The sequence below is a fragment of the Protopterus annectens genome, chromosome 14.part0 (genome assembly GCF_019279795.1).
Source record: "Protopterus annectens isolate FY-2018-M chromosome 14.part0, PAN1.0, whole genome shotgun sequence".
Lineage (NCBI taxonomy): Eukaryota > Metazoa > Chordata > Ceratodontiformes > Protopteridae > Protopterus > Protopterus annectens.
In genome coordinates, this window is record NC_056748.1 from 80884378 (window position 1) to 80899111 (window position 14734).

General features: G+C 41.3%; 1 protein-coding gene across 32 annotated transcripts in view; it reads left to right on the top strand.

Annotated features, from left to right (window-relative positions):
• Positions 1–14734, top strand: part of KCNMA1 (potassium calcium-activated channel subfamily M alpha 1) — a 4085072-nt gene that overhangs the window by 1825543 nt on the left and 2244795 nt on the right. For 29 of the 32 annotated variants that reach the window (XM_044055788.1, XM_044055796.1, XM_044055806.1 and 26 more), the window contains 2 exons: positions 11291–11461; positions 13454–13545. In XM_044055788.1, the coding sequence (XP_043911723.1) occupies positions 11291–11461; positions 13454–13545 (263 nt within the window). Of the gene's footprint in view, positions 1–11290; positions 11462–13453; positions 13546–13637; positions 13730–14734 lie in introns of all 32 variants that reach the window. The other 3 variants (XM_044055819.1, XM_044055785.1, XM_044055817.1) reach the window with 1 other exon arrangement.

Consider the following 14734-nt stretch of genomic DNA (forward strand, 5'->3'; position numbering starts at 1 on the left):
AGTATGTCACAAGGACAGAGTGTCAATCCATTTTAATTCCTCCTTTCTACAGAAGTGGCTTCTGAGGCTACAATTATGTGACGACCATGCCCTGGCCCAGCAATCAAGGAGCCTCAATCCCCACCACTAACACCAGGGAGGGCATCTCATATAAGAGGAAAGGATAACAAATGCACACAGTAAAGTACAATTTCGCTTAAGTGCACACAAAGATCACAGTCAGTCTGGAGATGGTTGCTCCCTTGCTCTCCAGGTCCCCAATAAGACTCCCCACTGGCACAGCTATAGGGTCCAGATCTCAGCCTAGCTGGCAAGCTAACCTCCAGTACCCTCTCTGTCCCACCAGTGCTTCATGTCCCTGCCCAGGTAGCTGACACACCACACACACACTTTGAGATAAATATTTATACAACTTCACAGACACTCCTGAGAAAGGCTGCCACAGATTCTCCAGCTGTGCTCCTTTACCCAGACTATACGGTAGTAATTTCTGCCACCACCAGATAATACTTATCAGCTACCCATAGGCCCTTAAAAGGGAGTCCAATTATTACTGTGCAATATTATTATCCAATTGGTAATGTGACTATTCAGTCTAAGGCTTATTAGAGTGGCTTATTACAATAAACTCTATAAATATGCAATGTACTCTAGAGCTTACTTATCTCTACACAAACCAGCCACAGATAATTTTTTTAAATATTTAATAATAAATAATTAAAACACAAGACAATACTACTACACCACAGTGATATCTAAGAGTTCAGAGAGCACACCGAAACTTAAAACAATACAGTAGGAAAGTTCTGATATAACAGAAAAACACATGTCTAAGTTTCTTCTAAGTTCCTAGCTATTACTACAAAAAACATATTTCTAAGACACTACTTACATAAGACAAGAGGCAGAGTGCTAATAAGTGGGATCAAGATCAAAATGCTTACAGTCTCTCATTGAACAATAGTTTTTAAACTCATTAACAAACATCTTTGTTAGGTCCTCCCAAATTACATCATTTTAACACTTAGGTTTTTCCAGTATACACATTACATCATTTTGACACTTAGTCTGGAGTTCCCAGGCCAACAAACTGCATTATTTAGCAGTCTAACACCTGCTCAGGAAACTACAACAATAAAAGGCATTTCACATGTACACTCTAGCAATTATTCCTTAAGTTAAGACAATAGAAAGAACATGTTCAGCCAGCCGCTTCAACACCACTATTTAGATAATGTTACTTCAAAAAACATTTGAAATGCTTGGCTTAGTTTTCCTTACAGCAAATGGCAATATTGCAACAATCTTGAAGTTCACATTTTACAGTGTTGTCTTTCATTTAAGAGCACAAGCTTGTATTTTACATTTATATATATATATATATATATATATATATATATATATATATATACACATGATAGAATTATGTATCATATTCTATTTGACTAGGCTGGCAGCCTTCGCCTATCTTTCCCCAATCTTCACACATGAATTTGCCTATTTTTATGCAGGTTTTAATTCCAAATCATGCTAGTAACTGTGAATATGTCCTGCATACTTTGGATGCACATAAACAACTTAGATTTTCCCTTCAGAGTACCACATTTTTCAGGGAAGATTCATAACACTTTGTTTCCTTTGCACTTAGCAGACTGGGACCTTTAGTGTCCAAAGTCACCATTTCTAGGTGACTGTTGTACTTCTTCTCTCATGTATATTAAATTATAGTCACTCTTTACCATGCGAGCCCAAGATTAAATCTACCATACCTGTTGCCTTTTTAGGAATTTCTCAGTTGAGAAGATTTGTGCAGTGGTACATGGTCTGTTTTGCATACCTCTGTTGAGCATTACAAATTGGATTCTGTATCAAGGGTTAGGACTTCTTTTAGGGCCACTGTTCTCAATGGACTCCTGTCATGATGCCACCTAAGTGTTCTTTATAGTTTGGGATTCTGACTGATAAGTCAGATCAGATGGATGGAAATCAATTGGATACATAGTTATGTACTTACCATAACACTAGGTCCTGTCATTCTCATCCATCCAGTACGAGACCCCTTCCCAAGTCCCCCTTCGAAATTATCACTTTGTAACACCTAAAGAATAATTTCACTTCTTGTCTTTCTCTGCTTTAAAGTCTTTTTACTTTTGGGTACCAAACTTGATCTGAAGTTAATCCACACACTAGGGCAAAATGGGAAAATAATTCTTAGATGCTTGAGGCTGGAACATTATATTGCCATGTTGGATACAACTGGCTCATGGACCATTAAGTTGTATCAGATGGACATGAATGAAAGTATTCTGCATTGTCTGCTTAATCTCCTAACATCTCCAGTTTAAAAAAACATTTCCACTGCTTCCCTATATGCCCTATCCATTGCCTACTATATATCTAATATCCACTTCTGCTGTTGCTATCTCTTTTATTGCAGCTCTTATTATTTTACAATTTCTGATGTTAAGTTGTCAATCTCGCCTTCATTCTTGCTTGATGGGTTCGGAGCCGATCCCTTGGCTCCGACTCGGCACTTGCTAAGCTCGAGAGTCACTTTTACCAGCTCGAGGCAGCCCCATATCCCATGATGCAAGGCGGTAAGTACCCAGATCTCGTTTGCCGCTTCGCTTATGAGGTCCTCCTTTTACCAGCTCCTGGTAAGTGATTCACTTTGTTGATATTTAAGCCCCTTTTTGTAAAAAAACCTTTAATTTTTAGTTATAAGTTAATTATATAGTTTTTCTGACAGAAATTCCCTGTCTCTTCTAATTTTTTTTAGTCAAACTTTACCCATCCCATCCCTCCCTGTTAGGGTGTGTGTGTTTGTTTTATAGTAATACCTTTTGGTATTTTATTTAATTTAATTTTTGACTGGTGTGTGTGTGTGTTTTGTGAAGCACCATGTCAAAGGAGAGGGTCTCAGGTTTTAAGAAGTGTGACTCGTGCTGTCAGAAGATGTCTCTGACAGACGGTCACACTTCTTGCCTGTATTGCCTGGGGCCTCTTCACCTGCAGGACTCCTGTGCTATTTGTCATTCCTTCAGCCAGAGAGTCCTGCAGGAAAGACGCAACAAGCTGATACTTAGGGGCCTTCTTGCCGGAGGGCTCTCCGGCTAAGTCGGCTCCATCAAAATCAGCCAAATCTTCCAAGGCCCAGGCTTCTGTGTCTAAGCCTGCGGCCTCGGCTCCGGCTCGTTCCGAGTCGAGATCGGCTCCGGCTGGAGCCGATTCTGGCTAAACAAAGCCTTCGGCACCGATGGCTATCGGTCCCGATTCTGCATCGACCACTTCGGTGTCGGCTCCGATCGGTTCCGACCACCATGTGGCACAGGCATCGGTGTCGGCTCCGATCGGCTCCGACACCCCTACTTTGTGGTTGTATCGGCTCCGCTGGAGCCGATGCATCGAGGCTTCCTGTCGGCTCCGATAAGTCTTCGGCTCCGACAGGATCTATAGTATCGGTTCCGATGGCTCATTCCAGGAAGAGGTCGAGGTCTCCTTCCTTGGAGCCGATACTTTCGGCCGCGGTTTCACCTCTCCTTTCGAACGGAGCCATCGGAGCCGATCTTCAAGGTCATCCAGACTTTCAGACCATGACCTAGAGAGAGTGGTCAGCAGATTACTTAAGTCACAGGTACTGGCCCAAATGTTACATAGTCCGTCTCAACAGACGACTGTTGGTCCACACCCCGTTACAGTTCCTCCTTCAACTCTACCCCAGAGCTTGGAGTTGGAGTCTTCGGGAATGGTTACTGCTACGGCTGGAGGACAGATACCCCCTTCTGTTCCTTCAGCCTCTACTCTTATCTCCTCTTCGAGACCTTCCTTAGAGGGATTCGGTGGTCGGGCTTCCATGGTCTCCTCCGAGGGGGTGAGTGGCATCGGACCCTTGTCCGAACCCACTCTTCCCCTTGGAGTCTCGGCCTTGGTGAGCTCGGCTCCGACATCTGCCTCGGAGACTTCCCTTTCGGTGGTCCCTGGAGTTCCCAGTTCTTCGGAACGGGTTCTCTCGGACCTGCCTGGGAGGGGAGCATTCGAGGTGATGAAGAGTGTGCTGGCCACTGGTATCAGTCAGCAGTCTGTTCCCGTAGCTCCTCCCTCTATAGTGCCTGTTGACATCTCTGCCACTTCTCTTGCTATAGGACCCAGAGATCCTCCGCCTCAGGTTTCCCCATTGGGAATTTCCCCCTCTTCCGAGGATTCTCCTGATGTTTCGGGAGATCCTCCTAGGAAGAGGACTTGTAAGAGGAAACATGTAGACTCCCCCGAGTCTGTCACTTCGGATACTGACTTTGATCAGTCAGAGGGATCCCCTAGATCCCCCTCTGAGGATGTCTCCTTCTCAGACATCCTAGAACTCCTTAAACAGAGGGGAAACTGGCCCACCAACAATCCCTCTGAGGATGAGTCAGTATACCTAGAGGCGTTTGGATCTCGGCCCTCCACCTCCTGGGTGTCTCCGCCTTTCGACCCCCTTATGCAGGTTATTGCCCGAAAGGCGTGGGCAGCTCATGACTCTGTAGAGCCAGTCCCTAGGAGGCCTTCAAAATTTATCACTGCCCTGAGTGACAAGCAATTAATCACTAAGGGTGTCCCCGCTGATGCCATGGTGGTGGCTGCGGCCACCAAGAAGGAACTTGCAGATCCTTCCGCACTGGCCCATCCTCCTAATAAGGACTCTAGGACCATGGATAGGTACGGTAAGCGGATGTTTTCCTCAGCGACCTTTGCTATGCGTTCGCTGAATTACCTATGTCACTTCACCAGACTCCAGAGGGATATCCTTAAGGAACTGGGTGAAGTAGTACAGGATCCTACAGCTGCAGGAGCTCAAGAAAAGATTGCTTCGCAGCTAGGAACCCTTAATTCCATTGCAAACTCCTCCATGCGGCTAATATCTTATGCTGCTGATGGAGCGAGTAGAGCCACAGGTACAGGTGTGGCTCTTAGACGCCAAGCCTGGATGCGGCTATGTGATTTTGCTGATCCCTTTAAGGCGTCCTTCACAAACTCTCCCTTTGATGGGTCAGCTTTGTTTGGCCCTCAGGTGAAGGAAACTTTGACCAGGTGCGAACAGGATGGCAAGACTCTTTCTGCTGTAGGAGTCCGTTTTTCCACCCCTTCTAGACCTTATCCCAAAGGACAGAAAGGTGGCAAAATGTGGTTCCGTAAATCCCAAGGAGTCACGCGATTCACGTGGTCAGTTTACCCCTAGAGGCAGAGGGGTAACAACAACAGACGCCTCTAGAGGCAGAGGGGTCCAAAACCAGGGAAACAGAGAGCCTCTCTCTGACAAGCCTTTTCAGCATCCCTGAGATGTTGCCCGGCTGTCCCTCCTTGGAGGCAGTCGGGGGAAGATTATCACTGTACCCAGAAGCCTGGCATTCCCTCACTCAAGACAGATGGGTACAGTCGATCATATCCAAGGGTTACATAATTCCTTTCGAGGAAAGTCCCTTCCCCTCAAATTCCCTTCCAGATGTACCACTAGGTCTAAGGGAAATTGCAGAGTTAGAAGTCTCAAAACTACTGCAAAAAAGAGCCATTCAGCCAATTACAATAGACCATTCAGAGCCCGGAATCTACTCAAGGTTCTTTTGGTCCCCAAAAGACGGGAGACTGGAGACCAATATTGGATCTCAGCAGACTCAACAAGTCTGTCAGGAAGACAAGATTCCGAATGGTCACTCTTCAGTCAATTCTTCCCTTCTTACAGAAGGACAACTGGATGTGCTCAATAGATCTTCAGGATGCGTACTATCACATCAAAATTCACAGACGCTCCAGGAGATTTCTCCGCTTTCGGCTGGGGTCCAGTCATTTCCAGTTCAGAGCCCTGCCCTTTGGTCTCACTACAGCCCCCAGAGTGTTCACCAAATGCATGGCAGTGGTCACGGCTCACCTGAGACGTCAAGGATTCCAGGTGTTTCCGTATCTCGACGGCTGGCTCCTGTCAGCCACCACCAGGCATCAGCTTATACAAGCCAGGGATTACACAATAAACCTTTGTTCTCATTTGGGACGTGGCAGCTGTTCGAGTACCATCTGCACATAAATGTCCTGGAGATGAGAGCAGTGCTTTTAACGTTGCAAGCCCTCAACGACTTTCTTCCCGTAGGGACAATTGCAGTCCACACAGACAACATGTCTGTAGTTTGGTATATCAACAAACAGGGCGGAACCAAGTCCTACCCCTTGTGTCGAGAAGCGCTCAGACTATGGCAATGGGCGATTTCCTCTCATCGGTTTCTGGTAGCAACGCATATCCCTGGGAAAACCAACATTGTAGCGGACAGATTGAGCAGAGCTATTCTCATGCCTCACGAGTGGTCTCTCAAGCAATCTATAGCGGAAGAGATTTTTCTGGAATGGGGTCGTCCATGTTGCGATCTTTTTGCTACTCCCCAAAACAGCAAATGTCCAGACTTCTTCTGCCTCTTCCCTTTATCAGGCCATCCCCCCAGAGACGCTCTGACCCAGGATTGGCCCCAGGGACTTCTTTATGCCTTCCCTCCATTTCCTCTGATCCCTCAGGTTATCCAGAAAGCTACCGCTTTGAGAGCCAAATTGATTCTCATTGCCCCTTACTGGCCTCGACAAGTTTGGTTCCTGTTCCTTCATCATCACCTTTGGTGCAGCCGTGGCATCTGGACCCAGTGCCAGATCTTCTGATTCACCAATCGGGTCAGCTGCACCGGTCAATCCCTTCTCTCAACCTCACAGCATGGTTGCTCCACTTCCTTCCTTAGCCAGGCTTCCTTTGATCTCTAACCCAGTTAGAGACATCATAGTAGCCGCTAAAATCCTCTACCAGGAGGATTTATACAAGCAAATGGAAACGTTTCTCTTATTGGGCTAAGGCCAAGAATATTGATCCCTTTACTGCCCCTGTTCAGGCAGTCCTGGATTTCTTAGCAGAGATTTTTCATGCAGGCTCCTCTTCTTCCACAGTCAGAGTTCAATTGGCTGCTATTTCCAATTTTCATGTCGGGATAGCAGATCATAATATTATGTCCCATAGGCTCTGCAGGGCCTTCTTGAAAGGAATTTTCCTACTAAAGCCTCCAATCAGGAATCCTCCTCCTCAGTGGGATCTAAATTTAGTGCTGACATCTTTGATTCTTCCCCCCTTCGAGCCAGCTGCTTCTTGTTCCCTGAAATATCTTTCTTGGAAAACTTTATTCCTAGTGGCTATTACATCGCCAGGAGGGTGTCTGAACTTCATGCTCTTTCGGTTCGACCCCCCTATTTGGTTTTTCACAAAGACAGAGTATCTTTGAGAACTAACCCAACCTTTTTGCCTAAGGTCGCTTCAAAGAACAATTTGAATCAATCCATTGATCTCCTGTATTTTTCCTAACTATTCAGATAGAGCTGAACAAAAGCTACATTATCTTGATGTCCACCGTCAACTTAGATATTATTTGGACAGAACAAAAATTTAGAAAATCTGATCAACTTTTTGTTTCCTATGCGGATAATAAAAAGGCCTTCCTGTCTCTAAAGTGACTTTGTCTAGATGGCTTTCTTCGGTCATCTCTGAAATTTATCTGCTCAGGGGAAAACAGCTGTGCTCAAAACCTAAAGCACATTCAACTAGGAGCTTAGCTACTTCTACAGCTTTTCAAGCTAGACTTCCTTTAGACACTATTTGTGCAGCGGCCATTTGGGCCACTCCTCACACTTTTGTTTCCCATTACAAATTGGACTTGGCCTCCAGGGACAGAGCCAGTTTTGGCTCTACAGTCCTCAAGAGTTTGTTCCATTGAGCCACCCAGGATAGAGGTGCTAGGACGGTCCCATCAAGCAAGAATGAAGGCGAGATTGACAACTTAACATTAAGAAGTTATGTACCTACCATAACGTTCCATGTTAGTTGTCTTCTCTCGCCTTCTTTCTTGCGACCCTCCCTCCTTCCCCCTGGCCTGGACAGACCTTGTTATAAGAAATTGTTATGCTGAGGACAATTCAGACCTGGTCCTTCTTCCATCTGTAGTTTTCTTTCTTCCTTTGGGAAGTATTTTATGCTTGGTGCTATTGCCCTTTGTCATCAAACGAGATCTGGGTACTTACCGCCTTGCATCATGGGATATGGGGCTGCCTCGAGCTGGTAAAAGTGACTCTCGAGCTTAGCAAGTGCCGAGTCGGAGCCGAGGGATCGGCTCCGAACCCATCAAGCAAGAAAGAAGGCGAGAGAAGACAACTAACATGGAACGTTATGGTAGGTACATAACTTCTTATTTTCTACACTGCTAAAATGTCTTTCCATGCTTGTATATACCGTGTCCCTTGTTTTGGCCGGACTACATTTACCTCACCTATAACACCTGTGTTATGCATTCCATACTTCTGATTTCACATCTTTTTAAACCTTCTTGTAAATATGTGTATATATTTTATATATTTATGTTATGTCACTATACTGTAAAATTTAGTTATACCTTTAATGCTACTTTTCTATTGTTACTTGGTATGTAACCTCGGCTGTGGCTGCAAACGATCAAATTTGATCAAATTCTACTCCAGTAAACATGCGTGCGTACATAAATAAATAAATAAATACTGTTTTGTACCTTCATGCTTAAGGAAGTCAGAATCTTTACAATAAGGAAGCTCTTTGAAGAAAACAAGTGTATGGCTTATAGGTTTTGATAAACTTCTCCCAAAATTCATAAAAATAGCTAACTATTCCTATCTATCAATACTAATATCTCTACTCATAAGCAGAAATATTAAGAAGGATATAACACCACATATATGATAGGAGGCACATATAATTCCATTTCACAAAAGTGGAACTACAGCTGAACTTAACCACAGGCCAAAAGATATTTTAAACATGCTGTCAAAATAGTGGAAAGGCTAATTCACCAGCAACTAACCAGTCAAATAGAAGAATTTGTGCTGCTTAGTAACTCTCAACATGGATTTCACAAAGTGAACTCAGTTAATGCAGTACTGTTAACTCTAAGTGACCTATTCAAGTACTTAGACTAAGTCTAAGTAGCCTCTAGCCTGTTCCTTGATTTGTCGAGGCACTTGATTACAAATTTGAGGTTTTCATCCTCACACCATACAGCTAAGCAGAAATACCTCCTTTCCTCCTTTGTTTTCTCCTCTTAGTTATATCTGTGCTACTATTCCTTCCCCCAACTTTTACTATTAAGTTATGCTGTTGTATTTGACTACTGTTCCATATATTCTCCATGTAATGATTTTGCATTTGTATTTCTTGTACCCCAGATCATGCCTTGAAAAGGGTCTTTAGACCAGTGCACTTATTTAGTTAACAAATTTTATTTATGCTATAAGTCAGCACCGTACCAAGACATACTCAATGCTACTTTGCATGTCACTTGGTTTACAGATGACACTGCTTGGGTCAGCCAAAAACATATTGTTGTTAAAATCGACCTACAAGCAGGTTTATTAAAATTAGAAAAATAGTTGTAAGATGCACACTTTACATTAAATGCCTTCAAAAGCAAATCCACACTTTACTGGTCTAAAAATGGTAGTGGACAATATTACATTATTTAGCAAAATATCAAATGTCTTAGCTCTATACTAGGTGACAAAATACACACCACCATAAAGAATGTAGGATGTATAGGATAAGATACAACGTAAACTCCATCATTAAAACCACACTTTTCTCCACTCTACTATATGACAGGCTGTTATATGGCTGTGCCAAATGAATTTCCTTCTAAACAAGATAGGACAAACATGCCATAAAACTGCAGAACTAATTCTTGCTAGCACATATAATGTACGTCACTGCACTGTGATAAGGAATTTCTCCATGTCATCATTTGAAAGTAATATTATTTTCACCAATGTGATAAAATATGAACACCACCATATCCTGGTGTTGAGTCATTTTCTTTGACTACCTTATATTTGTATATCTGTACATAAGGTTACTTCTAGAGTAACTATGACTGTCTGTTTTATCTTACTGTATGATCATTGCATTATTTATTTATTTATTGTTTGCTTATTTGAATGTTTATTTATTTTTCTTTTCGGTATCAACCCAGGCCAGAAAGTCAAACACAAATTATAGACAATTGAATTCAACATTACACATGACATTAGCGCAGACATTGCATCAATTAGTTCACACAGCTGTAATGCAACACACATATCCATTATAGTGATACAGTATTAGGCAAAAATGAGGCGTGCATTGATTTATGTGATCTACTAGACATTTTCAAAACATTTGTTCTCTCTGTGGAGTAGCTGGATGATATTTTCTTGAATTTGTCCAGTTTTGTCATCTTTCTGATATTCTGTGGAAGGGAATTCTAGGCTGTTCAAGGGAGCCTTGAAAACATTTTCTTGCCTAATACCTTTTTGAAACTGGGCACGATCGGTGATGTTCTGTCTTCTGCAGATGAATGTGGGGATTATGTTGTCTATATTAAAGTGGAACTTTGCAGCTAGTGGAAGGAAATTAGAGTAGGTTAACAGTTTGTAGGTAAGGCAGCTCAGGAGCATTGCAGTTGTAGGTAACCAGCTGCCTTTTTGTAATGAGTTGCACTGGTATTCCATACAGTCATCCAGAGATATGACTTCACTGTTACTTGAAGTATATGAGGGCTCTGGGCTGATTTTACTGGAAGGAGACAAAGACAATTCTGTAGCCTGGGCATTGTCATTTGTAGTGCAAGAGCTTATCTTAATTCCAAGGGCAGAAAATTAGTGTATTTGTCAGCTACTCTAAGTTGGCAGAAGGCTGTTACTACAGTTTTGGACATGGGTTGTAAATGTAAGGTTTTAATCTAGTATTTTTCCTAAGCATTTTATTTGGTTACTACTGGTAAGTATGTTCCATAGGTGTCAAGAATAGTAAGAGAAGATGGCTCCCATGTATGCAACAAAGTCCAGAAGGTTTAGGATCTTTGCTTGAAAATGCTTACATAGGTATTTCATACCCGAAGCAGACTTCAAAAAATGTTTCCTCAGGTAGATGGCAAATGTTGGAGATGTGATAGGGAAGAAAGAGGTAAGTGGGAACATATATTTGTGAGTGTAATTAGCTAGCAGATTTAAAAAATTCCCAATAGAATGTTCTGTCAGAAATATTATGTGAACAAATGTCTGTAACTCCTTTGAGAGAAAATGTTCTGAGAGACTAGACACATTTTCAGGGGATGTTTGATGAGTGTCTTATATTTTGTTTCTTTTTTGTATTCAAAAATTACAGAATTGTTTAGAACTGAAGTTACATTTTCAAACTGTTATGACATATTTATAAGTGTGTTTTTGTTTTATGTTACAGGTGGAGAACTCAGGGGATCCATGGGAAAACTTCTCAAATTCCCAACCACTTACATACTGGGAATGTGTTTATTTACTCATGGTTACTATGTCCACTGTGGGTTATGGAGATGTTTATGCAAAAACTACCCTTGGACGCCTTTTTATGGTCTTCTTCATCCTCGGGGGTTTGGTAAAATACTTTTTTGTATTGCTCCTAAACAGGAGTACGTATCTGTTCATCATATTGCTTTTTGTGTTTGGCTATATTAACCATAATCATTTAGCCAATAAATTAATTTTTTTGTCAGTCTTCTAGTAATATCTTAATAAAATAGTTCCATAGTTATATAAGCTAAATATATTAAGTAAATTGAATTGCATCTTTTTATGTTATAATGTCTTAGAGAGAAGGCATGTTTACCATGTGAATCTGTGACATCTTACAACATAACACATGTGAAACCCCATAGCTAGACTGTGATGTACTTGTTTGTGCTTATATTCATTTTATTTGCTACTGTTAATATTTTTTAAAGGATAGTGCGGTTTCAAGGTCCCCCTTTCCCTTCTGTGCTCCTTACCACCTTTCAACAAACACGGTGCTTGAAGGACTGAACAGAGAACAGTTCACCTGCATGATAGCAACCTTTGTTTTATGCATTGGTAAACTAGCAGAGTTTTTAGGGCAGATATAAGAATGCCACTTAATCTTGCAGGAGGTAAGTCATGACTTTTGACACCATATTTTTCACAATGACTGCAATAGATATATATTTAAGCATGTTTGTCCTTCTTGAAGCCCAGAAATCATATGAATCTGCATTCATTAATACCAGTGGTCAAATGAAATTCCTGACAAGTAGCAGTAACACATCTTTGTACCACTGCATTGAGAATTGCATGGTTAATATGCATTTGTATGTCACTTCTAATTCTTACTGTTTAACTTTAGCAGTGCATGTATTTCATACCTTAGACACTGCACACATGAAGATTTTCAAGATTTTGGGGCAGTGGCTTCCTTCACTTTGCTTTTCCTATAGATCAACTAAAGCTGGAGATCCGTTTTTCATGAGTAACCTTAGAACATAAAGAAGTTAAATGAATAGCCAAACATCACCAGTTGTGTAGGCAGGCTTCAGACAAGTTTCTTGATATGCAAGCCTTTTAAACATTAGGCTTTATTTTTTAAATCAGTGCTTGCTTATGAAGTTAATTTAAAGTATGAAGTTGTTTAGACGATGAAACATCTGGCACAACTGACAAAAGCATCAAATATCCTTTACATGGCTATATTCAGCTTAATTTATTTACATCCCTAAATGTTTATATATTTAAATAATGTGTTTAGGGGTGCAGACCTGATACATAAAAGTTTTCTGTTTTTCTTTTATTAGTTTTGTGGCAAAACAGAGTAAGATAATTAGTGCATGTTGGCATTCTCTTACTTTATGTAGCTCCTAAGTAGAATTACAACATGGGAACTTTCCTTTCCACCTCTCTGCATGTCATTCATTGCAAATCTCTGTCCTGTCTGAAAACTTCAGGAACAGTTCATGCATAAGAAGGATAATTTTGTTCACTTTGTTGCATTGTTTTTATAAGCATTTCAACCATCAGGTCACTGTTCATAAAAATCATCCTGCAAGCAAAGTGTTTGTTGGAGAAAACATGGCAGACAGGTTTTTATTTCTCACTAACTTTTTTAATCTCTCTCATTATGATGTTGCAATCAAAAACTTTTTTTGCACTTTTTTAGATATTTTTGCTGTTACCCATTTTTTGTCACATATGGATTTTACCAGTATGGACATTTGACTGTTTTTCTTGCATTAATGTCAGTGTAAGCTAGTGTCTGCATTTACATACCTCTCTGTGTGCTTGGCACATATTATTTATGTAGTCTGGACTACATTTTTCCTCTACTCACTGTAGAAAAATAAACATTGTGAATAAGTATATCAAGTAGTTTTGTTTCTGTAACTTATTAGACACATCTGCTGTCATATATAGTTTTTCTCCTCTTAGTAAACTGTTTTAATAACCCCTTTTCTTTATAAATCTAATTTCTTAATGCATTTTCATATTTCAAGGAGGTGTCTACTGAAAACAGTACTCACCCCCTGAACTTCTTTGACCTGTCTTTTTTAGTCTTTTCTTCTGTCTCCTGTCTTCTTCTTAGGCCATGTTTGCCAGCTACGTCCCTGAAATCATAGAGTTAATAGGAAACCGCAAGAAATATGGGGGTTCCTATAGTGCGGTTAGTGGAAGAAAGTAAGTATATCCATGGGGCTCTGCTGCTTGTCCTGCAGTGGAACACTCTCTGCATGCCATTTTCTTGTTTTGTTTTTGTTTCGTGCATGTAGGCTATGTTTGCTCGCTACGTGCCAGAAATCGCTGCTCTCATCCTTAATCGGAAGAAATACGGAGGGAGTTATAACTCGACCAGAGGCAGAAAGTAAGTCAATCCTAGGAGAAGGAGGTGTGGTTGTGTGACATTTGACCCTGATAGCTGTGACCACCTCCCTGTTCCTTACCCACCCTTCCCCTGGCTGACCAGGCTGCCACTGTTGGAGCTGTGATGTCAGAGGGTGCTGAAAGTGTTGTCACACTACCATCAGAAACTTGAGCCAAGGTGTGGCATCAGCTCTGATTTTCCTGTCCCTGTTAGTGAACCAGTGAATGCCATGTCATTTTTTCTTTTGTTTGGTATGGAATAAATCCAACCACTGCACTTCTGGAAGTGAGATTCCTGATAATTTGTTTGATCTGTATTTAGTTTTGGGGTAAACCTCTACATGGCTTTTCAGCTTTACTTGATCGGATGTGTTTGATTTTAGTGCAGTTATCTTCATTTTTTCCTTTTTTTTTTGTAATTTGCAATTTCTAATGATATTATAAAACTGTCTTATGTTTGGGAAATGATTCAAAGTATTTTATTGACCAAGGCACCGTTTTGATTTTAGAAGTATTGCACAATAATATGGTCATAATCAGTCCTGTGCCTTCTGGTTTTCTAGTTCAAAAAACATACAGCAGACGAGTTTCAGTACCCATGACCTTTGGCATTCACAAACCACAACATGGAAACCTTCCTTTCCACCTTCTCTGCATGTCATTCATTGCAAATGTCTGTCCCTTCCTTGCCTAGCTAGGCCTTTGTATTCACACTGTTTTAGAATAAATATCCCACTGTTTTGTTTGCTTGACTCCCTGCATGAAGATGTTCTGTGATTCCTGAGCCTTGACACCTTTTCTTTAAGGGAATATTTGTATGGAATGCCTGCCCCTCATTTGATGGTATTGGTACATGGTATGACTCATTCTGTAACCTAGCCTGCTTTTTGCCAAATTTGTTGGCTCAACTGTCAGACTGCAGACTTCCATCATAATTTTACTTCACTTTAACATCTCTTCTGCTGGTTTTACATGGGTCTTGCTCCATTTGCATATTTTTGTGGTA